The sequence below is a fragment of the Amborella trichopoda genome, chromosome 2 (genome assembly GCF_054954075.1).
Source record: "Amborella trichopoda isolate Santa Cruz 75 chromosome 2, AtrichopodaSantaCruz75HAP2 v2.0, whole genome shotgun sequence".
NCBI classification, from domain to species: Eukaryota; Viridiplantae; Streptophyta; class Magnoliopsida; order Amborellales; family Amborellaceae; genus Amborella; species Amborella trichopoda.
The window spans coordinates 59,576,572-59,603,839 of NC_142337.1; the positions used below are offsets into that span (position 1 = coordinate 59,576,572).

Consider the following 27,268-nt stretch of genomic DNA (forward strand, 5'->3'; position numbering starts at 1 on the left):
TTTTGGAAGATATTCATACCAGAACATCTTATTCATAGCTTATTCATAGCCTTGTCAGCAATGTCTGTGAATGTAAAACTCCCAAACCCAGCAAATCTCTGGGATGAAACTCCCTTCTAAATAAAGACTTCAATTTTTGGGTTATTCTGATACAACACTAGATAATAACGAATTTAACCACCTTCAAAACAAGAAACCGTTTCAAAAATCCTTTGAGTGATTCAAAAAGCCCTAGAATCACAAATCCACCATTAAAATGAATCTAACCATGAAAAGAAGATGAAGTAAGAATGAGACCAATTGCAATAACAACTGTGCTCAATTCACATAATCTTGAAATCTTCATCCTGATCATAAAGCATCCTAGAGCAGATGTCATTGAGTGAGTCGTTACAAGAAATCCAAATGAACCAGGAAATCCAAATGAACCTCCTTCGACGAATTCCGCGTCCACAGAGCCATTTTCAGATAATGGTTTCACAGGATTCAAGTCTCCATTGCTTCCTATCATGGGATTCTGGCTACTTAGGTCTCCACTGCTTCCTATCATGGGATTCTAGCTATACAATAATCCCTTGTTTCCTTCCTCCACTCTAAGATCTTTTAGAGTGAAATGATTTCCATTGTTAATTGGAGACCATTCATTGTTACCTTGTGCCCCACTATAGTCTGTTTGGTGGGCCCCATTGGTGTAGATTGTGTGGGCTGCATTGTCGCCATAGAACTTTCCCCTGCTTCCTATCATGGAGTATCCCATGTTTCCTTCCTGCGTTCTGTGATAACTTTGCACAAAACCATTTTCATAGTTACTTGGCTCCCCATTGCAGCCTGCTTGGTGGGCCCCACTAGTGTAGGTCGTGAGGGCTCCACTTTCATAGTTCATGTGGTCATAACCGGCACGGTCTAGAAAACTTGAGTGGGTCCTGCTTCCACCATAGGTGGCATGGGCCCCACTGCCAGGATGGGTTATGTGGTAACTGCTAGCATGGTTTGATTCGACCCTCTCGCCATAGCCTAAGTACGGATAAGAGTACCCGTGGGTACCACTTGTTGGGACTTCAAAGTTGGGGACCTCCAAAGTTGGAGGTGGAATGTGTAGGGTTGGTGGGACTTTGATGCTTCCAGGCAAAGTTGGTCCTGTGATGGTTGGGGTTTCATGAATCATGCTTGCATTAAACATGTTTTGAGAATCATTACTTCTCATCTCTCTGCCCAAGCCTGTGTTGTGCATGAATTGAAGATTATTGGTGGGTGGGGTTTCATGAATCATGCTTGCTGCATTAAACATGTTTTGAGAATCATTACTTCTGATCTCTCTGCCCAAGCCTGCGTTGTGCACAAATTGAAGATAGTTTGTTCTCATGTCTCTTCCCAAATTTACACTGGGATCCACGCAACTGGTTGTTTCAAGTTGGAATCTAGTAGCAGCATCAACCTCGCTGGCTTCCATGAGCACGATATTATTTTTGACTGCAGGAAAGTCCATAAAAATGAGGAGTTAATTGAGATATTTTTATAGACTGAATCGGAAACAAAATACACCTAAATTTGGTTATCCATTAAGTGTATTCCATCAAGCATTGTATTCTATCCCTAAGTTTCCCAAAAACCCATAAGCAGTATTCCATCCCTAATAATAAATCATATCATGTTGTTCCCAATCTATGCCTTAAACCTTTGTCCTTAAGCCTTTGTCCTTTAAGTGTATTCCATCCCTAATAAATCTTATCATGTTGTTCCCAGAAACCAATAAGCGGTATTCCATCCCTAATAATAAATCATGTCATGTTGTTCCCATAAACCCATAAGCGCAAAAATTATGTAAAAAATGAAATTAAGCACTAAGCGTTAAGGGCTTAAATATGCAAAGAAAGAAATTAAGCATTAAGCGCTAAGAGCTTAAATGTGCAAAAACAATGAATTTGCACAGATGGTAAGAAGAAATTACGCACTAAGCACTAAGGGCTTAAATGTGCAAAAACAATGAATTTGCACAAATGGTAAGAAGGCACACCCATGAAAGCTTAGCTTTTGAATGTGTTGGAGTGATAGAGGGAGCTTGGCAGTAACCAATGTTTTAAAAGAGTGATAGAGTGTGTTGTTTTAAAAGAGTAATAGAGTGTAAACCCATAAGCGTAAAAATTATGCAAAAACAGAAATTACGCACTAAGCGCTAAAGGCTTAAATATACAAAAAAAGAAATTAAGCATTAAGCGCTAAGAGCTTAAATGTGCAAAAACAATGAATTTGAACAGATGGTAAGATGAAATTACGCACTAAGCGCTAAGGGCTTAAATGTGCAAAAACAATGAATTTGCACAGATGGTAAGAAGGCACGCCCATGAAAGCTTAGCTTTTGAATGTGTTAGAGTGATAGAGTGAGCTTGGCAGTAACCAATATTTTAAAAGAGTGATAGATTGTGTTGTTTTAAAGGAGTGATAGAGTGTGTTGTTTTAAAAGAGTGATAGAGTGAGCTTGGAAGTAACCAATGTTTTAAAAGAGTGATAGAGTGTGTTGTTTTAAAAGAGTGATAGAGTGAGCTTGCAGTACCCAATGTTTTAAAAGACCCATCCACATTGGGTCTAGGCGGGCAGGCGTTCAAAAATCCGCCTGCAGATGTACCTGGACGCGTTTGGTGCCTAGGAGGGCTAAGTGGATGTACCTGAACGGGCGCCCGGCAGGCTAGGGGGATGTACCTAGACGGGCGCCCGGCGGGCTAGGAGGATGTACCTCTACGGGCGCTTGATGGGCTAGGCGGATGTACCTGGACGAGCGCCCAGGCGGGCTAGGCAGATGTACGTGGACGGGCGTCTAGGCGGGCTAGGCGGATGTGCCTGCGGATGTACCTGGGCACCCGCCCAGGGGGGCTAGGCAGATGTATTCCTAGGTGGGCGGGTGGGCAGGCGGGCTAGGCAGATGTATGCCTAGGCGGGCTGGCGCCCAGGCGGGCTAGGCGGATGCATGCCCAAAAGGCGAGTGCCCAGCTGAGCTAGGCGGATGTATGCCCAGGCGGGCGGTTGACCCGGCGGGCTAGGCGAATGTACCTGGGTGGGCGCCCAGGTAGGACAGGGGCCCAGGCGGGCTAGGTGGATCTACCTAGGCGGGTGCCCAAGCGGGCTAGGAGGATGTCCTTGAGCGGGGGCCCAGGCGGGCTAGGCGGATGTACGCCTAGGCGGGCTAGGCGGATGTACGCCTAGGCGGGCTAGGCGGATGTACCTGGGCGGGCGCCCAGGTGGATGTACCTGGAAGGGCGCCCAGGCGGGCTAGGCCGATGTACCTGGGCGGGCGCCCAGGCGAATGTAGCTGAACGGGCACCTGGAATAGGCGGATGTACTAGGCGGCAGATGTACCTGGACGGGTGGTACCTGGGTGGGCTAGGTGGATGTACCTGGACGGGCACCCAGGTGGTACCTTGGTGGACAGGGCAGATATTTTTTGTTTTTCTTAAATTACGGAGTGGCCACGCAGGGTAGATATTTTTTGTTTTTTTTAAATTACGGAGCGCCCACCCAGCCAGATGTACCTGAGCGGATATGTTTTGTTTTTTTTTAAATTATAGAGCCCCCATCCAGGCGAATGTACATTGATGGATATTTTTTGTTTTTTTTCAATTACGAATATTTTTTTTTTTTTTTTTAAATTACAAATATTTTTTGTCTTTTTTAACTTATGGAGTTTTTTGAAACCTTGGCAGTAACCTGTGGGTTCCCATAATTTTATCTGGGCGGGCCCCTAGGCGTCGGAGAGTTTTTGAAATATTAGCAACAACTTTTGAAATAATTTTTTTAAGATTTGATTTAGTCTCTGACAAGACGGCCTAATTGAGTCTCCTGACTCAGGCTCAAGAATGTAGATACCGTTATTGACATTTGTTTTTAGATAAAGCATGGTACCTGAAGTTGATTCTATATTTTGAACTTGCAGACAAGCCGGCAATACTGGATTTACAACTTGATGGCCAACCGCATACTGAGGTAGGTAACACATAGTTTCTGCTCCACATCCATATTCATGCTCAACTGCAAATACAGGCTCAAAGCCACCATACCAGAGTCTTTCATATGTGAAGGATCCAAAGTACAAATTCTCCGAACTTGGAAAGCTTTTCAAGCTGAGATCACGGAGGCTTTGTCCTTGTTGTAAAAGCTTATCATAGTGCTTTTGGAAGTCAGGGATTCTAAGAGAATGTTTCCTGAAAAAACAGGAGGTCACCATCACAATGAAAATCCAAAATCCAAAATCCAAAATCCAAAGTAATAAAACAACTTTCCTTTGAAATCGGTTAAGTTAAATATCAATTCTATCAAAATATAAAGGGCGTGGTTCGCGCAACCTTAAGCAATTTAATTAAGGCGTGCCTCTAAATTTTATCATGCTTGAGAGTCTATTTTTATCTCTTATTATAAAATTTTAAACTCTAAAAATGGTTCTAATCAAATAGATCTGTAAACACATGAAAATCTTGAAAATAGATGGTCTAGATAATGTTTTGTAAGATACACTATTTTGCGGACTCAAAATCTTTTTTTCTTTTCATATTCATGTATCTCGATGTCGAGATGATCAATTAAAGGGTTTTCCAACATCCAAACAACCTTTTATGATGGATATTCGAGGTGTATTAATTCTACATTTTAAGGTTGCAACCTTATATAAATTTTTTCCAAATATAAAAAGAAATGAAATTGTAAGTTTAAAGAGAGTCTATAACATCAAGAAGTCATTGAACTTTTTGCTTGCTTCTTCTTCTTCTTCTTTTTTTTTTTTTTTTTATCTTTTCATTTCCCAATTATTACTAAATTATTTAGATTTCTAAGTAAACCTTTATCCTTCTTTTTTTTTTTTATCTTTTTATTTCCCAATTATTACTAATTTTTTTAGATTTCTAAGTAAACCTTTATCCTTTCTTTAAGGAAATTCTGAATGCACTTTTCCAAATAATTCTATCAAATTCATTCATGCTTTTCTAATACTTCTGATAATGTGGAAATGGTAGTGTGGAAATGGTTCATTCATGCGTTTCTGATATTCTGATAATGTGGAAATGGTAGTCTGCATTTGGATTACTTATTGAATCAGAAATGGTAGTGTGGAAACGGTAGTCTGCATTTGGATTACTTATTGAAAGAAGGTTGAGGATTCAAATGGGTTTTCTAAAAATTTAAAAAATAATCACTTCCTTGGTTTTCTAGGGCAACATTGTATAAAACCCAAATATAAAAATTGGAAATTTTTTTGACTTGAATCTGTGCGAAGTACCTGTGCTTCAATGCCTGGCCTCCTGTGAAATCAGATGCAAGACGCCATTGAGTATGCTTTTTGGGCTGCGGCTCAATTTCTTCATGGAATTGAGGAGTCCGACACAACTGCATATAAATATAGAAACTAGTGTTATCAAACTGAACTAGCCACTAATCCGATCAGAGTTTTACTCCGGTTGAAATTGGTCCGACCATCCGCCAAACCTTATTTCAAATATATAAATTAAAATAAAATAATAATTTAAAAATAAAAAATATAAAAAAAAGCCTTAATTTTGTTTAGCATATCTATTGGTAAAAAACCGGCCGACCTTGACACTTGTTGGAGGTTTAACTGATTTGACTGACCAAACCATCCATCTGGTCGCAGTAATGACATAGAAACCCATTTAAGACCCTATATTTTTGAGTTTTGGAAAATAATTTATTTCATACTTTTCTTCTTAGAAAAATATCAGTAAAATGGTCAAACTCCTTTATAAAAAATCAGTAATGATGTTTAATTATCAGTAAAATGTTTATTTTAATGAAATCATTGCACTCAAATATCTCCTCAAGTATTTTGTTAAAAACACCTAAAACAAAATTTCCAGAGGGTTTGGAATCCTAAATAATTAGACATATTTTGTTGAATTAGCCCATAATGTATGGAAAAGATTACTAAAACATTGTTCAAGTGATTTGAATTTTAAATCTAGAATCATCATCCTCATAATCAAAGCCTGTTTCCAATTGTTTGGGGTTGGTTATGTGAAGAGTCTCAGGTTTCAATGAAGAGACTCTTGAGACTCAATGTTCATTAATCCTATATGAATATACAGACTTGTCTTTTATAGACAAATTATAATTGAGAAAATATAGAAATCAATGACTTACGATAAATATAAGATATTGTATATACCCTTCTTAAATATAGAAGTTAGGATATATACCTTCTATAGTAATCAGGTACAAAATATTATAGACAAATTATAGTTGAGAAAATATAGAAATAAATGACTTACCATAAATATAGGATATTGTATCTACCCTTCCTAAATATAGGAGTTAGGATATATACCTTCTATAGTAATCAAGTATAGAATATATACTTTTTTTTCACACTGCCTCTCAAACTCAAGATGCTATTAAAGAGAGTAATTGGAGTTTGAATACTAATTGCGGAAACAAGCAGTCGGATCTTCAGGTGTATAGCATGACTAGTAGATGCAGTAGTTGCCATGCTTAGATTGCGTGATCAACGAGCATATAAAGCCTTAGGAACAAATAGCCTCAGGAACTAAGGGCCATATCAGAGTAGACTCAATCAATCAGATAAAAAATTTCAAACAAAGCAGCCGAGACAATTGAGAAAACAGAAATGTACTTGGCACAGCCAACAAAACTCAGTGTGGATCCGAGACGGATTCAACAGCTCGCATACCAGAACAAACATGATCGAGTAATCGGGCAACAAACTCGATCATACAACAAATATTCAGAGGGTTTTTTTTTGGTCGAGTTTCAGATGGTCAAAGAACAAGATCGAGTAATAGAGTAACAGACTTGATCTTAAAAACAATAAGAGACATAGCAAAGATAAAATCAAATTAATGGATAATTTTTTTTTGCTTTTTTGGGATTGGTTTTTCAGAAGGGTTATAGAGGGTCAATGACAATATGAGTAGTGAGAGAAAACGAATATGCAAAAGTTGCAAACAAGATACACTGTTTTGACGATTTAAACACAAAGCCCGAGGGATAAAGGAAAGTAAGAGAGAGGCGCAAAGGGAAAGCAAGAGAGAGACGCACAAAGCCAAAGAGAATTACCATTGGAAAAGAGATGACTGGGCCCAGATAAGAGAGTCAAGGACGAGGAATGGACATGACAAATATAAACCTTGTTTTGATACCATAAACCTTGCTTTGATACGATAAGTATTGCTTTGATTCCACTTGAAGAGTCAAGTTTATCTTAACAGACTCCCTGTGTCCATTAATTGTATGAATATACAACATTGTCTTTTATAGACAAATTACAGATGAGAAAATATAGAATAAATCACAGTTTTCTATACTATACCCAGACGGACCATAAGTACAAGATATTGTATCTACCTTTCTTTCTTAAATATAAAGATTATAATATGAGTAATGATCCTATGAGACCCTCTCACACCCATGTGTGTAGGACCCCAAATGATCACCATTAAATTTGACACAAATCTCTAGAAAAGTTATAGTTGCGAGACTTGACTTTTTTAGATATCTGTTTGGTGATCATTTGAGGTCCTACACACATAGGTGTGGGAGGGTCTCATAAGATCATTACTCTTATAATATATACATTCCATATTAATCAGGTACAACTGTGAAGAGTATCAGGTTTTTTATTTGAAAAGACGCAGTGTCCATTAATCGTATGAATATACAGACTTGTGTTTAATAGACAAATTACAGATGATAAAATATAGAAATAAATCACAATTTTCTATACTATACCCAAACATACCATAAATATATTGTATCTACCCTTCCTAAATATACATATTAGGATATATACCTTCCATATTAATCAAGTACACAATATATGCTTTCCTTTCACAATGTGAAGAGTCTGAAGTTTCTCTAGAGGGACTCAGTGTCCATTAATCGCATAAATATACAAACTTGTCTTTTATAAACAAATTATAGATGAGAAAATATAGAAATAAATCATTCTTTCTATACTATACCTATACTTACCATAAATACAAGATATTGTATATACCATTCCTAAATATACAGATTACAATATATACCTCCATATTAATCAGGTATACAATATATACTTGATCCGCATTCTGCTCAATCAACTGTCATAGCCTCAAGGCTACACCCAACTCTATTTTGGCTGCACGACATCTTCCTGAAACTTACCATTTCATGGATTATCGCTCTTTTTGACATTTCTTGGCTGTCAATATTAAAAACTTTGTTGTCTCTACTTCTATTATTACTAAACTTGGAATAAGTGATTGTAATGAAAAATAAACATTTTCCCTGTTTGGAATCTAGTGCAAGTGGAGTAGTTCAAGCCACTTGAGTTAGGATATATAATGTAAATACCCATACTTGTTCCAACTTTCAAAACTGGAACAAGAGATTTTAGTAAAAAAAACGTGTTTTAAACTCAAAACAAGGAATTGGTTGGGCCACTAGAATGGAAATAATTATAAAAGTGCACATGCATGTTCAGGATTCCACTTTGTGAAATTTTTAACAAAGTAATTAAATGGAAATAATTATAAAAGTGCCCATACATGTTCAGGATTCTACTTTGTCAAATTTTTAACAAAGTAAACTTTGTCAAATTTTTAACAAAGTAAACTTTGTCAAATTTTTAACAAAGTAATTTAAGAGGTAGTTGAGTGAACTTGAGTAGTTTTTTTTGAAAGGTATTGACTTCTTCCTTCTTTGAGAACTTGTCAAAATCTATGGCATTTTGCAATATTTTCAAACTTGGCTTGGGCCTTGAACTATCTATGGCATTTTGCAATATTTTGAAACTTGGCTTGGGCCTTGAACTTTGGCTTAGGCTGAGCCAAGTAACTTAACTATGTACAAGTGTACTTAGTCAAGTCTTGTATGGGATGGAGAACACCAAAACATTTTTTTTAAAAAAATAAAAAGCTCGTTAAAATAATTAAAAATTTAAAATTGAAAAAGTAAGATAACTCAGAAATCATTAAAAGTTTATAAAAAATAAAAAAATATATATAAAAGATGGATTAAATTTACAGAAAAATGAGAAAAATAGAAAATAAAAAAAGGTGTTGCATTAACAAAAAAAAGTTTCCAAATCATTTAAAACCATAAAAATCACATAATAATACATTATAAATCACTAATTTCAGTTTTAAATAAAAATTAGGACTTTTAGTTAATTTTAAACATGGGCAAGTTACCCCTGGAACATCAAAACTTGCCTCGGCGTAAGGCCGAGGTACTTAGCCTAGTTCGAGTAGACGTATCCGAGTCCTAAAACACTAGTATTTTGTGTGAGTCATGCATAAGAGATTAAATAAACTAAAACTTTTATCGAAATTCTCGAGACAGAGAAAAATGCGTTACCACAATTTCGAAAGTTGGTGTTGTGTCTTCGGGAAAGGATGCTCTCATAGCAGTAATGTCTGACCATTGCATTTCCATTTTCTTCTTCAATTTGCAATTAACTTCCAAAATCTCCCAAACCAATCTGCGTTGACCAAAATAGCATTTTCCCGTCAATTCTCCAGGATTCTTCGCAATGAGCTGCACAAAAAACTAAAAACTAACATAAGAAGTGAAAAAGAATGGAACTAAAAGTCATAAAGAATTTCCCAAATTTTATATTTAATGTTTTAACTGATGAGGATTAATTTGAAAATAATTTCCAAATTCAAAAACAACTTATCATGTTTCCAAAAACAACTTATCATGTTTCCTAGTTTGATTGAGGAATACAAAACTTAAGTGACTAACACATATTTAACACGTATTTAACACTTTGTTGAGTATTATTTGTTGAGTATTGCTTATCAGTAATACATTGTGTAATAAAAAAAAATTCTTTATATCCCTTTTTTCTAATTGGAAGATTCAACTACAAATATTGTAATAAAAAATAACAATATGTCATATTACTTATTTTAAAATATAAATTTGAAATATTAAGGGCCAGTTTGAATGTCAAAAAATAATAATATTCACAACGAAATATTAACGGCTAGTTTGAATGTCAAAAAATAATAATATTCACAACGAAAAAAAAAAAATATTCACAACAAAAAAATGTAAGTTTTTTCTACTTCAATTGGAAAATATTATGGTCTTATTTTATTATGTTGGTAAACTGTTTGGAGGTCTAATTTCATTGATTATTGGAAAAGATTCGTGGGTTCTCTTCTCCTAACATTATGGTCATGGTCTTATTTTATTATGCTGGTAAACCGTTGGTTCTCTTTTCCTAACATTATGGTCATGGTCTTATTTTATTATGCTGGTAAACTGTGGATTCTCTTCTCCTAACATTATGGTCATAGTCTTATTTTATTATGTTGGTAAACAGTTTGGAGGTCTAATTTGGTCTAATTTCATTTGATTATTGGAAAAGATCTCTTCTCCTCACAATATGTGTTGGTAAACTGTGGGTTATCTTCTCCTAACATTATGGTCATGATCTTATTTTATTAGGTTGGTAAACTGTTTGGAGGTCTAATTTCATTGATTATTGGAAAAGATCTGTGGGTTCTCTTCTCCTCTCACTCTCTCTAGCACTGTTCACAGTTCTCTTCTCCTCCGCCGTTCACAATTCTCGTTCACAATTCTACTCTGTTTCTTTACTCTAGAGTGTTTTTTTACTCTTTACTCTAGAGTGTGTTTCTTTACTCTAGAGAGCTAGGGAGAGCGAAGGTATCACCTAGGATACGGCTCTCTCTGCATCACCGTTCACAGTTCTCTTCTCCTCCACCGTTCTTTAGTCTAGAGTGTGTTTCTTTACTCTATAGTGTTTCTTTACTCTAGAGTAACTCTAGAGTGTGTTTCTTTACTCTATAGTGTTTCTTTACTCTAGAGTAACTCTAGAGTGTGTTTATTTACTCTATACCTAGGATACGCTCTCCAAGGCCCCCGAAGGATACCTGGGATATGGTATCCCATGGCCCCATGGGCCCCAGAGGTAGGGCCCCGAAGGTAGGTGGATATCTGGTCCCCAAAATGGATCCCAAGGCCCCGAAGGTGGGCCTAGATATTCACCTTCGGGGGTATCCTACGTATTCACCTTTTATCCTAAGTATCCACTTTCGTGGCCGGCTGGTCTGAGGATACGATATCTTAGGTATCCACGTAATATCCAGGCCATCCACGAAATATCCACCTCGACCTAATATCTACCGACCTGGATACGATATGCTAAGTCTTAATATCCATCTCCGAATATCCACCGACCTAGATACGGTATCCTAAGTCTTAATATCCATCTCCGAAATATCCACCGATCTTCTAGGTATCCTCCTAGGTATCCCACTTCGTGGCCGGCTGGCCTGAGGAGGTATCTTAGGTATTCACATAATATCCAGGCGATCCCCGAAATATCCACCTAATATCCACCAACCTGGATATGGTATGCTAAGTCTTAATATCCATCTCCGAAATATCCACCTAATATCCACCGATCTTCTAGGTATCCACTTTCGGGGGACCCCAAAATATCCACCTTCGTGCCGGCCGGCCTGAGGATACGGTATCTTAGGTATCCAGATAATATCTAGGCCATCCTCGAAATATCCACCGACTTAATGTCCAGGCTATCCCCGAAATATCCACCGACCTGGATACAGTATGCTAAGTCTTAATATCCATCTTCGAAATATCTACCGACCTAGACACGGTATTCAAAGTCTTAATATCCATCTCTGAAATATCCACCTAATATCTACCGATCTTCTAGGTATCCACCTTCAGGACCCCGAAATATCCACCAATCTGGATACGGTATCCTAGGTATCCACCTAAGATACTGTATCTCAAGGGCCCTTGAAGGTGGATATAGATATTAAGACTTAGGATACCATATCTCGAGGGCTCCTGAAGGTGGATATGGATATTAAGATCCTAAAGGTGGCCTTGAAGGTGGATACCTAGCCCCTGAAGGTGGCCCTAAAGGTGGATACCTAACCCTTGAAGGTGGATATGGATATTAAGATCCTGAAGGTAGATACCTAGCCCCTGAAGGTGGATATGGATATTAAGATCCGGAAGGTGGATACCTAGCCCCTGAAGGTGGATATGGATATTAATATCCTGAAGGTGGCCCTGAAGGTGGATACCTTTAGAATATCTCGAGGGCTCTTGAAGGCCCTGAAGGTGGATACCTAGCCCCTGAAGGTGGATATGGATATTAAGATCCTGAAGGTGGCCTTGAAGGTGGATACCTTTAGGATATCTCGAGGGCTCTTGAAGGTGGATACCTAGGATATCCTAGTGGACTGGCCTGGAAGGTGGTGGATACCTAGCCCCTGAAGGTGGATACCTAGGATATCCTAGTGGATACTTAGCCCCTGAAAGTGGATGTGGATATGGATATTAATATCTTGAAGGTGGATACCTAGCCCCTGAAGGTGGATATGGATATTAAGATCCTGAAAGTGGTTATGGATATTAAGATCCTGAAGGTGGCCCTAAAGGTGGATACCTTTAGGATATCCCACCTAGCCTCTGAAGGTGGTGGATACCTAGTGGCCTTGAAGGTGGATACCTTTAGGATAACCCACCTAGCCTCTGAAGGTGGTATCGATGGTGGATACCTAGGATTTCCTAGGCCGATCGACCTCGAAATACCCCGAAAGTGGATACCTCTCTCAGGCCTCTCGAAGGGCCCCTAAAGGTGGATATGGATATTAAGACTTAGGATACCTTATCTCGAGAGCTCCTGAAGGTTCCTCTGAAGGTGGATATGGATATTACGACTTAAGATACCGTATCTCGAGAACTCCTGAAGGTGGATATGGATATTAAGACTTAGGATACCGTATCTCGAGGGCTCCTGAAAGTAGAGCCCGAAAATGGATACCTCGAGAGGCCCCCAGAAGGTGGATATGGATGGGAGTGGATATGGATATTAAGATCCTGAAGGTGGCCGGATACCTTTAGGATATCTCGAGGGCTCTTGAAGGCCCTAAAGGTTGATACTCTGAAGGTAGGCCCTGAAAGTGGATACCTTTAGAATATCTCGAGGGCTCTTGAAGGCCCTGAAGGTGGATACTCTAGTGGATACCTAACCCCTGAAGGTGGATACTTAAGATACCCTAGTGGGCTGGCCTTGAAGGTATACCTAGCCTCTGAAGGTGGTGGATACTTAGCCCCTGAAGGTGGATACCTAGGATATCCTAGTGGACTAGCCTTGAAGGTGGATACCTAGGATATCCTAGTGGGCTGGCCCTGAAGGTGGTGATACCTAGCCTCTGAAGGTGGTAATACCTAGCCCCTGAAGGTGGGATATCTTAGCCCCTGAAAGTGGATATGGATATTATGATCCTGAAGGTGGATACCTAGCCCCTGACGTTGGATATGGATATTAAGATCCTGAAGGTGGATACCTAGCCCTTGAAGGTGGATATGGATATTAATATCCTGAAGGTGGCCCTGAGGTGGATATGGATATTAAGATCCTGAAGGTGGATACCTAGCCCCTGAAGGTGGATATGGATATTAAGATCCTGAAGGTGGCCCTGAAGGTGGATACCTTTAGGATATCCCACCTAGCCTCTGAAAGTGGTGGATACCTAGATACCCTAGGCCGATCGACCCCGAAAGTGATACCTAGCCTAGGTGGATACCTAGATATCCTAGGCCGATCGACCCCGAAAGTGGATACCTCTCTCAGGCCTCTCCCCTGAGGCCACTGAAGGTGGATATGGATATTAAGACTTAGGATACCGTATCTCGAGAGCTTCTGAAAGCTCCCCTGAAGGTGGATATGGATATTAAGTCGTGGATATGGATAGGGTACCGTATCTCGAAGGCTGCTGGCCCCTGTGGATACTTCTCCTAGGCATCTCGAGGGCCCTAAAGGTATGAAGGTAGATATGGATGGATATCTTAGGATACGTATCTCGAGGGGCCCCTGAAGGTATCCCGAGGGGCCCCTAAAGGTAGATATCGATGGATATCTTAGGATACTGTATCCCGAGGGGCCCCTGAAGATATCCCGAGGGGCCCCTGAAGGTATCTCGAGGGGCCCCTGAAGGTATCCCAAGGGGCCCCTGAAGGTGCTCTGAAGATATGAAGGTAGATATGGATGGATATCTTAGGATACCGTATCCCGAGGAGCCCCTGAAGGTGCATACAAACCGTATCCTCTCCTCAGGCCGACTGGCCACGTAGGTGGATACGTAGGATACCGCGAAAGGCTGACTGGCCACGAAGGTGGATACCTAAGATACCGCGGAAGGTGAATATTATGGCCAGCCGAAAGTGGATACCTAGGATACTGTGGAAAGTGGATATTATGTATACGGTGAATACCTAGGATACCGCGGAAGGTGGATATTACAGGATAATATGGCCAGCCGAAGGTGGATACCTAGGATACCGTGGAAAGTGGATATTATGTATACGGTGAATACCTAGGATACCATGGAAGGTGGATATTATGTAATATGGTGGATACCGGTCTAGGCGGAGGAAGGTGGACAATTAATATCAAGACAACAATACCGCGGAAAGTGGATATTATGTATACGATGAATCCCTAGGATACCGCGGAAGGTGGATATTATGCATACGGTGGATACCAGTCTAAGCGGAGGAAGGTGGACGATTACTATTGAGACAACAAATCTAAGGTAGATATTAGAAACAGACAACTAATATCTAGGAGAAGGAAGGTGGATATTAGAAACATACAACTAATATCTAGGAGGAGGAAAGTGGATATTAGAAATAGACAACTAATATCTAGGTGGAGGAAGGTGGAAGAAAGTGGATATTAGAAACAGACAACTAATATCTAGGCGGAGGAAGATGGATATTAGAAACAAACAACTAATAAAAATGTGTAACAAAAGGTGGATATTAGATACATACAACTAATATCTAGGCGGAGGAAGGTGGATATTAGAAACAGACAACTAATAAAAATGTGTTACGAAAGGTGGATATTAGAAACAGACAATTACAGAGGAAGGTGGATATTAGAAACAAACAACTAATAAAAATGTTACGAAATCAGACAACTAATAAAAAATGTTACGAAATATTCCACTCTTCGAGGATGCCCTCAATGTAGCGAGGATGACCTCAACGTAGAGGAACATGTACTAGGGAATATGTGTGACTCGTTCAGATCACAGATCATGAGCTAGCTAGAACAAACTAGATAAATGGAAGAATTCCCTTCACTATAGCTAGCTAGAACAAACTAGATAATTTTTTCCAGTAGCAACAAATGGAATGGAAGAATTCCATCCACTATCTAAAAAACGATAGAATGGAAGAATTCCATTCACTATCTAAAATATCTATACCTAAGCTTACGGTGGATACCTAAAGACGTCACAATAGCATGCTAATAAATGACACAATTTTCACGCGATTCGAACGCATTGAGTTGAGTGCGCACGGTGCGCATGTGCAACAAACTTCATACGGAGGGCAATTTGGTGACACAGTTTTCGCCGATTCGCACACGTTGAGTTGAGTGCACATATGCACCAAACTTCGTACGGAGTGCAATTTGGTGGCACTGCGTGCGCACATGTTTGGGGGAATGTGGGGCAATTAGTAGGGTGCGCACAAGCTGCCCCAATTGCGTGCAAAAAACCATGAATCACACACGTTGAGTTGAGCACAAGCCGCCACAATTGCGAACAAAAAAGGGCACTTCCCACGAATCGCACGTGTTGAGTTGAGCGTGTGCACCAAACTTCGTAAAAAGGGAAATTTGGTGGCACATCTTGCGCACATGTTTGGGGGGAACGTGGGGTGCACATGGGCACAACGCACGCTCAACTCAACGTGTGAGATTTGCACAAAAGCCGTGCCCTTTTTTTGTACGCAATTGTGGCGGCTTGTGTACAAATGTGCACCCTACTATTTGCCCCATGTTACCCCAAACATATGCGCAAGAAGTGCCACCAAATTTCCCTCCGTACGAACTTTGTTGCGCCCCGCGTGTGCGCTCAACTCAATGCATGCGATTAGCGTGAAAACTGTGCCATTTATTGGCGCGCAATTGTGGCGGCTTGTGCACAATTGTGCACCCTACTATTTATCTTACCCTACTATTTGTCCCACGTTCCCCCAAACACGTGCGCAAGAAGTGTCACCAAATTGCCCTCCGTACAAAGTTTGGTACACATGCGCACCACGCACGCTCAACTCAACGTGTGCGATTCGTGCAAAAACTGTGCCTTTTTTTGCACGCAATTGAAGCGACTCATTTACCTTTGTGCACCCTACTACTTGCCCCACGTTCCCCAAACAAGTGCGCAAGAAGTGCCACCAAATTGCCCTCCGTACGAGGTTTGGTTCACATGCGCACCGCTTGCGCTCAACTCAACGTGTGATATTCGCTCGAAAACCATGCCGTTTTTTGGCGCTCAATTATGGCAGCTATTTGTCCCATGTTCCTCCAAACACGTGCGCAAGAAGTGCCGCCAAATTGCCCTCCAAACAACACGTACCGTGCGCGCTCAACTCAACGTGGACTACTCGCGCAAAAACCGTGCTCGTAATTGTGGCGGCTTGTGACGATGAATGCCGCAAGCGACAAAACACCATGTATAATAGAGCTACACATTGAGATTACAATACAATCTTATCTTCAAAGGGGAAATAGTAGTTTCATGCTACACAATCTTCATCAATCTGAAATAGTAGTTTTACATATCACGTATAATAGAGCTAAACATTGAGATTACAATACATGATATTATAATACAATCTAATCAATCTGAAATAGTAGTTTTAGATATTATGTATAATAAAGCTACACATTGAGATTACAATACATGAAATAGTAGTTTTAGATATTATGGATAATAAAGCTACACATTGAGATTACAATACATGAGATTACAATACAATCTTATCTTCAAAGGGAATAGTAGTTTCATGTTACATATTGGGAAATAGTAGTTTTACCTCCCATGTGCCAATTGTTAGAGATGTTGCAGGGAAATTAATGGCCTTGTTCTGCTGCTTCTCAGCCTTGGTCTTCTTGGTCTTCTTACTCAATGCCTTGGTTTCTAAATCCATGATTTCTGAATCCAACTGAGTATCATCCTTTTCTGAATCCATGACATCCTCTTCATCCTCACAAGCCAAAGCTGTTGGTGCTTTGAAGAGTTTCTCCATAAGGTCTACAAATGATGGGGTTTTCTTTAGGGCCAGGCCAATAACATCCCCATTTTTTTCAACCTGCAAAGTTCATAGTATAGAGCTCTTAGAAGCTATTATGAATTTTGATGAATAAAACATATTTATTTAAGAAACCATATAATAAACATCACTGAAACTGCTCAATCAATCAAGTTCTATAACAAACCATGCATAATGTCATTCTCCGACACCAAACACCAAGGCAAATTTACATAAATTCATTATTCACTATTTGTATAGTATGAGACCACTTACCATTGCCCTAAGGAGGTTAGAATCACTCCTAGCCATTAAATATCAAATCTAATGTCTTGGGGTATGTCACATAGTTTAAGAAATATTTTTTGAACTTTGAATTTAATCAATGATACACTTACAACCATCTGATTTTATGATTTAATGGCTTGGGGTATATGTTCTATAGTTCAATAAATAATTTTTGAATTTTGAATCTAGTCAATGATACACTTACCAATATGATTTAAAATCTGATGACTATAAATGATTGTCACCTTTGCGTACTAAGAGTAAATGGTCTCTTTATATACTTTTCAATAACTTAAACCACTGTAAATATCAAAAGAAAAAAGAAATTTCGGCTAAAAAAGGAACAAAAAGAACAGATAATTCAAACAACATAAATTGACCAAAATGCTACTTCATATATATATATATATATATATAAAGAAACAATTTCCCTGAAAGTCATATCTCTTTATTTTTAACAAATAATTCAAAAAATATAAATTAATCAAAATGCTCTCAAACCGCCATGTTTTTTTTAATATATATTTTTGAGGTATACCTCACTGAGGCATAAGACCACTTCAAAGTACCACTTCAAAGTTTCACGTAAAAATAAGAAAATCAAATTCATTAACCCATACTCACTTCCAAGCTACATGCCTTCAAAATTTCATTTATAAAAAAATGAAAATCAAATTCATTAACCCATACTTCCAAGCTACATGCATGTGCATGTAGATTAGCTACATGCATGCGTATGTACGTTTGGACAGGGCAAAAACTGGCCTGGGCCCAAATTTGCCCAGGAATTAAAGCCGGGGGCATTAAAGTTTGTACCAAACCAGGCATTGAAATGACACTAAAGCCAGGGCCACTAAAGTGTACGCTTGTCCAATTGCCAATCTTACATGTCGGTAAATCTTAAAAAAGAAAAGAAAAGAAATACACCCAATTGCGACCTTTAACCTGATGTACAGCCAGATATTAAGTGTGGCCTGAACTTTAATGTACCTAGATGTTAAGTGTGTCCTGAACTTTACTGTACCGACCGAGACCCAGCCGATTGCACCCTAGATGTAGCCGCCATCAGATCATATAAAAGAAAGAAAGAAAATACACTGGATTGCCAGCCTCACATATGTGGGAAAGGAAAAACATGTACACATGCACCAAAAGGAAAGCAAAACATAGAAAAAACATGGACTTCAGCCAAAGTCGATGTGGTTTCACCAAGGAAGGTAGCAAACAGAGTTTTGATTGCCTGATCACTAACCTCAATAATAAATAATCACTTAAACAAAAAAATAAACAGAATAATTAAACGAAAAACTTATACCTATCATAAACCTTAGAAAAGAAAATATTAGAACAAAAACAAACAAATAATGAAGTCAATGGAAAAAGGGAAAAAAAAATTTAAAACTTACTCACATCTTTGAACAAGTTTATCTTAATTTACTCATATCCTTGAACACTCCACAATAAATAATCACCCAAACAAAACAATAAACAGAAGAAATAAACAAAAGAATTAAACGAAGAACTTCTACTTATCATAAACCTTAGAAACTTAGAAAATGGAAAAAAATAGAACAAAAAAAAAAAAGAAAGAAGAAGTTAACAGAAAAAGGGAAGAAAAGAAAAAAAAAAGACCACATCAACTTATCAAAATTTACTCACATACTTAATATCAACTTATCAAAATTTACTTACATTCTTGAACATTTCTCTTAAATGATCTAATTTTGATTTTCTTTCCTCATCTTCTTCCCTACTGCAAAACGGGTCCCCACTGCAAAACGGGGAGGGATCCCCATGAACCATGATCTCTTTGTAGAAACTTCTCAAGTTTTTCTCTTCTTTTATCTACAAAACATAGAAGAAAAAAAAAGAAAACTGTCATTATAAAAGAAAAAAGAAAAAGAAAAAAAAAACGATAAACAAATACCAAATTAGGAGCAATTCTTCTTCTCTTCTTGTTGACTTTGACATCCAGTTTTGTCTTTTGCCGTGGTTTTAGGGAGGGAAACTAACAAAGAAACGGAAGAAAAACAAGTAAGACTCTCAGCTAGCACCAAACCGAGGAGAGAAAATAGATATTTAGAGAGAAAGAGAGTTTGTTTAATAAAAGAACCGGTTGCTGAAGACAACATATGACCTCATCATCGGAATTCGTTGACCTCATCATCGGAAGTTCGTTGAGGAATCTTATATTTTCAGGACACAGTTTTAAGTTTAATCCTTTTATAGAGAGGATATTAAATAATAAATGTTAAGAAGCCCCGTCAGCGGTTTAGGGGGACTCTATTTGGGTGAATAAAGATTGATTCTTGAACGTTTCCCTTAAATGATCTAATTTTGATTTTCTTTCCTCATCTTCCTCCCCACTACAAAACGAGGAGGGATCCCCATGAACCATGATCTCTTTGCAGAAAATTCCCAAGTTTTTCTCTTCTTTTATCTACAAAACATAGAAGAGAAAAAAAAAAAACTGTCTTCATAAAAGAAAAAAAAAAAAAAAAAAGAAAACGAAAAAAAAAAAAAACGATAAACAAATACCAAATTAGGAGTAATTCTTCTTCTCTTCTCGTTGACTTTGGCATCCAAGTTTTGTCTTTTGCTGTGGTTTTAGGGAGAGAAACTAAGACTCAAGTAAGACTCTTAGCTAACACCAAACCGAGGGGAAAAAACAAATATTTAGAGAGAAAGAGAGTTTGTTTAATAAAAGAACAGGTTGTCGAAAGTTCGTTAAGGAATCTTATATTAATGATAACTATTACTTCAGCGGTTTAGGATAAAGGCCTGTTGGGGGAGGAGGACGAGGTGATAACGAGATTCAAAATGGGGTTTTTATGCCCTATATCAATCACATAGTTGATAAGGGAATGACTCCAAATTATCCTCTCACCCATTACTCATCCCTATAGTTTATAAAAAAGAAATTACACATAACAAGTCACAATTAATCTAGACCACTAGAGGTGAAATTGGGGGGTAACATTTTTTTTATTGACCAATTTGAAACTTTTTAAAATTTTTTTTGACATATCCAAGTCATCGGATGGTTATAAGCAATTGTGGCCTCCTTGTATCAAAAGTAAATAGTCTCATTATATACAATCTCAAATAAAAAAACAAATAAAACAAAACCCGGTTTGATGTTGATAATATTAGATGGAGGGCTAAAATTGAAAAAAAATAAAAATAAGTATGAGAGATGGATATTCATTTAAAGTTAAGAAAAAAAATAGACGTCCAAATACTTATGTATTTTATGGTAGTGATGCAATCAATGTTTAAGAAAATGAGCAACTAGACCTGAACCGGCTTGTTTGGATTGGAATAGGGAACTGGTGGGCTAGTCCGATTTTGCCAAAATATTGTGAAACAGCAGATGTCAATTTTAATATTTTTTCTTTTTGTTCTCTAAGTGTTTTACTTTTTATTTGCTAGTGATTTTCCTAAGGAAAAAGTTTATATAAGGATGCAACCATATAATATAGAACTACAGATGCACCTCAAAATTCCATCGGAAAAGGTACTTTTAATGTTGAAAAATCCTTTGATTGATCATCTCGACATCAAGATGTATGACTATGAAAAATAAAAAGATTTTAAGTCTCAGAAATAGTGCATTTTACAACATATTATCTACACCGTCTATTTTCAAGTTTTTCATATGTTTATGGATCTACTTGATTTTAACCATTTTTTAAATTTGAAACTTTATAATTAGATATAAAAAAAGATTTTTAGATAAACCTAAAAACATTTTTGGTCAAAATTATATACCATAATAAAATTTGAAGGTGCACCTTACCTCTACACCTAGATGCATCCGTATGGCAACTGCACCCTTTTCTTAAGGAAAAAGTTTATATAAGGATGCAACCTTATAATGTAGAACTACGGATGCACCTCAAAAATCTATTGGCAAAGGTCGATTTAATGTTGAAAAACCCTTTGATCGATCATCTCGACATCGAGATGTATGACTATGAAAAATAAAAAGATTTTACGTCTAAAAAATAGTGCATTTTACAACATACTAGCTATACCGTCCATTTTCAAGTTTTTCATATTTTTATAGATCTACTTGATTTTAACCATTTATGAAATTTAAAATTTTATAATTAGATATAAAAATAGATTTTGAGATAAATCTAAGAACATTATACATCAAACTTATATACCATAATAAAATTTGAAGTTGCACCTTACCTATACATCTACGGATGCATCTGTATACTAACTGGACCCTTTTCCTAATGTGCGAACCACGGGTCCTACTTTCAGTTTTAATATTTTTTTCATTTTTTTTTGTTCTCCAATCGTTTTAATTTTATTTGTTAGTGATTTTTCTAATGTGCGATACTTCATTGTCTCGTGTACAACGAAGCTCTTCTTGTGGTTAGCTATTCACCCACTCGTATGCTACTGAGTAGTAGAACTCGTAAGGTCTTTTGTTGGATACATAAAAAAAAAAAGAGACAAGACAAAGTCATAGAATAAGGGTTGTCTATTAACATTTGAGATGTGTTTTCAAACCTTAATTTTCCTTTTTTTTAAATGAGATGTATTTTCAAACTTTAATCTTAATTTTCTTTAAGATTAGAATCAATTTTGATTTTTTAGTTGGAAAAGTTTACATTCAAAACTTTTTCGTTGCAAAATACTACTTAATTATACTACTGAATTTCATTTTGTATTATAAAATACTCCTTAATTTCATTTTGCATTACAAAATATTCCTGAACTTTTTTTTGCGATCGGAAAAGGTTACATCCAAAACTTTTACAAATACTTGTGAGATTTGTTTTGAAAAAGGGAATAAATATATAGCCTATTCCTTTTTAGCATACCCCTTTTCTCCTACATTAATATAAGTAAATAGATAACCTTCTCCTTCCTAGCATGCCATTTTTCTTTTATATTATTATAAAGCTAACCAAATGTTGTGTATAGACTCTTCATAATCATAAATGTAGATTATGCATTTAGTTTTGGTGTATAGAGTGTCTGATGTCTGCGTTGTAAAAGAGTAGATGATTATCTATTAGGTACTAAAAGTTTTTGGAAGTCTTTAAGGAATGATCATGTCGGACGTGCTTAGAGATGGTTTTAAAAAGTTGTTTCTCTCTTTGGATGTCTCTATAATATTTCATTAAACATGATTAAAAAAACTATTAAAAAAATATTTATATATTCTAAGATTAAAAAGAATAATGCCTCTTATAAAATGAAATTAGTATAACATCACGCATTTATTAATTCTCACTACTCATTCAAAATTATTAATTGTTATTACTAATATAAACTATCAAAATGTGAAATTCTAATATTTTATTTTGTGTTTTATTTATAAAATCATTAATTTTTTCAAACAAATATAAGAATTAAAAATAAAATTATCAATATAAGTTTACGATTAATAAAACTGGAAACTATTGGTGACAATTTAGTTATTTAAGTTTAAAAAATAAAAACTATTGGTGAAAATTTAGTTATTTAATATGTTTAAAAAATAAAAGAAATATTACTTACCCACAATATTCAATTTACTACAATATCTCAGAGTACCGTGACAATGCATGTATAATTATTCTATCTAAATAACCAAGTTTATTAGACAAGACAAAAATATTTATAAAACCAACCATCACAACAAAAATACGAGAAACATACAAAATTCGTGTTGAGAAACACAATAATAACATGTCACAAGAACATGTTGAGATCAACCGAAAGCATGGTGATAGATTATACTAAGTATTCATTGTTGACATTGGGGGCTTTACAACTTTCAAGTATCTTGTTTTTTAAACAAAAATAATACAATTTTCGTCATAGTAGCACCGGTTAGACGCAAGTTTATGTGAGCGGATCTATATGGTGGTGCTGCAAGACCAAATTGTGTGTTTGATACAACAGGCAAGCCATCTAATAAAGACCAATTTTTATGAATATAAGTTTTTTTTTGAAAAAAACTATGAATGAAAGTTTTATAAAATCATCTTTCATTCACCTTGTTGTTACTAATAATTTTAAAGCTCCTAAAGACTTCTAATTTAAGATTAATATACTATAAGATCATGTGACTTTGGTACAATAAGATCACAATCACCCCTAGTTAGAAGATTTGAAATCTGCCAGCTAAAAGTATGTTTCAAAGTTCAAGAAGATTGTCATAAACATTGAATACAACTAAAAGCACACCTCTAACTATCTGATTTCACATTTGATAACTACCAGTGATTTAACCTTCTTGTATCATAAACAGTGTCTTAAAACCCTGTGATCTAGATCAGGAATTGCTAATTTGGATTAAGAATCAGCCAAGATCGAACCAGAAGGTATCAGGCCTAACTCGTTCCCCTAAAATGCCCTTTCATATATATGTTTTTCTTCTTTTTTTAAGCATATCTAGTGTCTTTTTAGGTCCCTAACTCGGTCTTTTTAAGCATATCTAGGGTCTTTTTAAGCATATCTAGTGCCTAACTCGGTCGGATTAAGCTTTAAAAAAATCCAAAAAAATTATTAAAATTAATTATAAATGTTGTCTTTTAGGAATCCAATAAGAAATGAGGGTACTCCATTGTTAACTTTCAATTTTTTCATCAATTTGTGAATATTGATATGTTTTTTCTCTATATAAACTTATGTTAACCATTAAATTTACATCACACATAAGAAAAATCATATAATTATCATGGATACAATATATAATCTTGCATGGACTACTATAAAGAGTAGATTTAATCGACAAAAAATGGCCATCAAAATCTTAAATTGGCGGAAAGTCCTAATCCCCTAAAAAAACCCAAATTATTACAAACTAACTAACAATAATCCAAATTTATTACAACCTAACTAACTATAATGTTGTATGCTGAAATTAAAATTGTTGGTTTAAATTTTATAATTATTTTATTATACAAATAATAACAAATCCAAAATATTTTGTAATACGATATAATTTAATGTATTATTGAGAAATGTAAGAAAGATAATAAATTACATGATTTATAATGCAAAAATTAATAAATAAAATAAAAAAATTGGTTAAAAATTATTAGAATGCATAACAATTTTCAAAAGAACACTTTCATTTTCAAAATTTAAATTTTTTAGATTTCTAGAATAAATTTAGTAAAAGAGATTGTTAATAGAAAGAGAGAGATTTCAAATGGAATAAATTTCTTTAAAAAAAATTAATTTTTTAGATTTATAGAATAAATTTAGTAAAAAAGATTGTTAATAGAAAGAAAGAGATTTCAAAAAAAATTTAAAATGTATTATTGAGAAATGTAAGAAAGATAATAAATTACATGATTTATAATGCAAAAATTAATAAATAAAATAAAAATTTTGGTTAGAAATTATTAGAATGCATACCAATTTTCGAAAGAACACTTTAATTTTTCAAAATTTAAATTTTTTAGATTTTTAGAATAAATTTAGTAAAAGAGATTGTTAATAGAAAGAGAGAGAGATTTTAAATGGAATAAATTTCTTTAAAAAAAATTTAATTTTTTAGATTTATAGAATAAATTTAGTAAAAAAGATTGTTAATAGAAAGAAAGTGAGAATTATCCATAGAATGACTCTGAGTGCTAAAATTTAATTGAGACGAATTTAGCACAAATTCAAGGAAGATCGATACTATCAAATCAGAAATGTCACAGTAAATCAAAGCCTTCATCCTCAAAGCAGAAAGCCAAAAAACAAAATGAAATGAACTCTCATAGGACTAGAACAATTGAGCAGAAAAAACCTATGTCTATAGAATGACTCTTGAGTGCTAAAATTTAATTGAGACGGATTTAGCACAAATTCAAGGAAGATCGATACTATCAAATCAGAAATGTCACAGTAAATCAAAGCATTCATCCTCAAAGCAGAAAGCCAAACAACAAAATGAAATGAACTCTCATAGGACTAGAACAATTGAGCAGAAAAAACCTATGTCTATAGAATGACTCTTGAGTGCTAAAATTTAATTGAGACGGATTTAGCACAAATTCAAGGAAGATCGATACTATCAAATCAGAAATGTCACAGTAAATCAAAGCATTCATCCTCAAAGCAGAAAGCCAAAAAACAAAATGAAATGAACTCTCATAGGACTAGAACAATTGAGCAGAAAAAACCTATGTCCATAGAATGACTCTTGAGTGCTAAAATTTAATTGAGACGGATTTAGCTCAAATTCAAGGAAGATCGATACTATCAAATCAGAAATGTCACAGTAAATCAAAGCATTCGTCCTCAAAGCAGAAAGCCAAAAAACTAAATGAAATGAACTCTCATAGGACTAGAACAATTGAGCAGAGAAAACCCATGTCCATAGAATGACTCTTGAGTGCTAAAATTTAATTGAGACGGATTTAGCACAAATTCAAGGAAGATCGATACTATCAAATCAGAAATGTCACAGTAAATCAAAACATTCATCCTCAAAGCAGAAAGCCTATGTCCATAGAATGACTCTGAGTGCTAAAATTTAATTGAGACGGATTTAGCAGAAATTCAAGGAAGATCGATACTATCAAATCAGAAATGTCACAGTAAATCAAAACATTCATCCTCAAAGCAGAAAGCCAAAAAACAAAATGAAATGAACTCTCATACGACTAGAACAATCCAAGTCAAAATTGTACAACTTTTGTAGTCAGATAGCAACACATGGCATAAATATGGGTTATTTGACTGATTAAAAGTAAGCCTGCAGTTCAGGAAGCAATAGGAAAGTGAATACTTATTCGGCAGAAATGCAACACGATAGCAACATCCTATGATGAATTTAATTTTTTGTACCAGTCCCTTGATGAATTCGTTTAAATGGTAACAAGATTCAAACAAATTCATGACAGGATGCTGCTATTTTTATGCATTGCCATAAAATAAGAGGCAAACAAATATGGGTTGCCATTAGTTTTAAACTTTAGATGATTTTCATCATTGCTTGACCATCACCTATAAAAACCAGCAAGTGTACTCTAGAGGAAATAGAACCAAAAAGAAGAAACATTACCCAATAAGAAGAAGTAGCCCTAATGGGTTACTTCATCTTATCCAATAAGAAGAAACATTACCCAATTCCATCTCCTGGAAAGAGAGTAGCCCTAATGGGTTTGGTGGATAAAGAAGAGAGACGCCGACTGTGCCCACAACCAGGCTCTGTCAACTCCCTAAACAAGCTGCCCTTTAGCAGCTGCCTCGCCGATTTCGTAGAGAAAGAAAGTCTCTTATTCCCCCTGAGGAGATATAAAATGCAGCCCTGACTTTCTAGGTGCAAATGTGCAGGTCAGGTAACGGGGGACAAAAGGGTTTTGGAAATTTTCAAAGCGCAGCGCTGTTGTGAAGCGTTCAGAGAGAGAGGCACTCGCGTGAGGCAGAGAGTTTCACAAAGAGCGGGAGCAAAAGGGTTTTTTCAAAAAAGTATTTTAGAGAGAGAGAGAGACAGAGAGAGAGGCAGAGGAAAGTAACAGCAGGATTTTTCAAATAAGTATTAGAGAGAGAGAGAGAGAGGCAGAGGAAAGTCACAGAGAGCGGGTGCGAAAGGGGTTTTTCAAAGAAGTATTTTAGAGAGAGAGAGGCAGAGGAAAGTCACCGTCAACTTAATGGGGAGCCAGTTAGACGGTGAGCCTCCCAATCTCATCCCGAGATTTGCTCAAAATCCAACGGTTAGTCGTTGGGGGGAGGGTCCTCTAAGATCATTACTCCTAAAAAAAAGTCGGCGCAGACTATCTTACCTAAGGAGTACGCATATGGTATATGCTCCCGTGGCGTATGGAGTATAGTACTCATATTTTGAAGTCTAGGAAAACGAAAAAATTGTCCGAAGTTTCCTTATAATTTACAGGAAAGGGAGCGCGCT

General features: G+C 36.3%; 1 protein-coding gene across 8 annotated transcripts; it reads right to left on the bottom strand.

Annotated features, from left to right (window-relative positions):
• Nucleotides 1-27,073, bottom strand: LOC18445070 (uncharacterized). 8 transcript variants are annotated; one of them, XM_088859023.1, is made up of 9 exons: nt 19,948-20,033; nt 19,547-19,849; nt 19,337-19,417; nt 19,102-19,254; nt 16,906-17,181; nt 9,355-9,546; nt 5,261-5,367; nt 3,895-4,193; nt 1-1,470 (listed from the first exon to the last, which is right to left on the bottom strand). In XM_088859023.1, the coding sequence occupies exons 2-9, from the start codon at nt 19,574-19,576 to the stop codon at nt 557-559; spliced, it is 2,052 nt and encodes a 683-aa protein (XP_088715149.1). In that variant the 5' UTR covers nt 19,577-19,849; nt 19,948-20,033; the 3' UTR covers nt 1-556. The 8 variants fall into 8 exon arrangements, with proteins under 8 accessions (XP_088715149.1, XP_088715150.1, XP_088715153.1 ...); XM_088859024.1 differs by having other exon boundaries at nt 9,355-9,534; nt 19,948-20,029; XM_088859027.1 differs by lacking the exons at nt 19,547-19,849; nt 19,948-20,033 and adding an exon at nt 26,484-27,021 and having other exon boundaries at nt 9,355-9,534.
• Nucleotides 27,074-27,268: the final 195 nt, after the last annotated feature.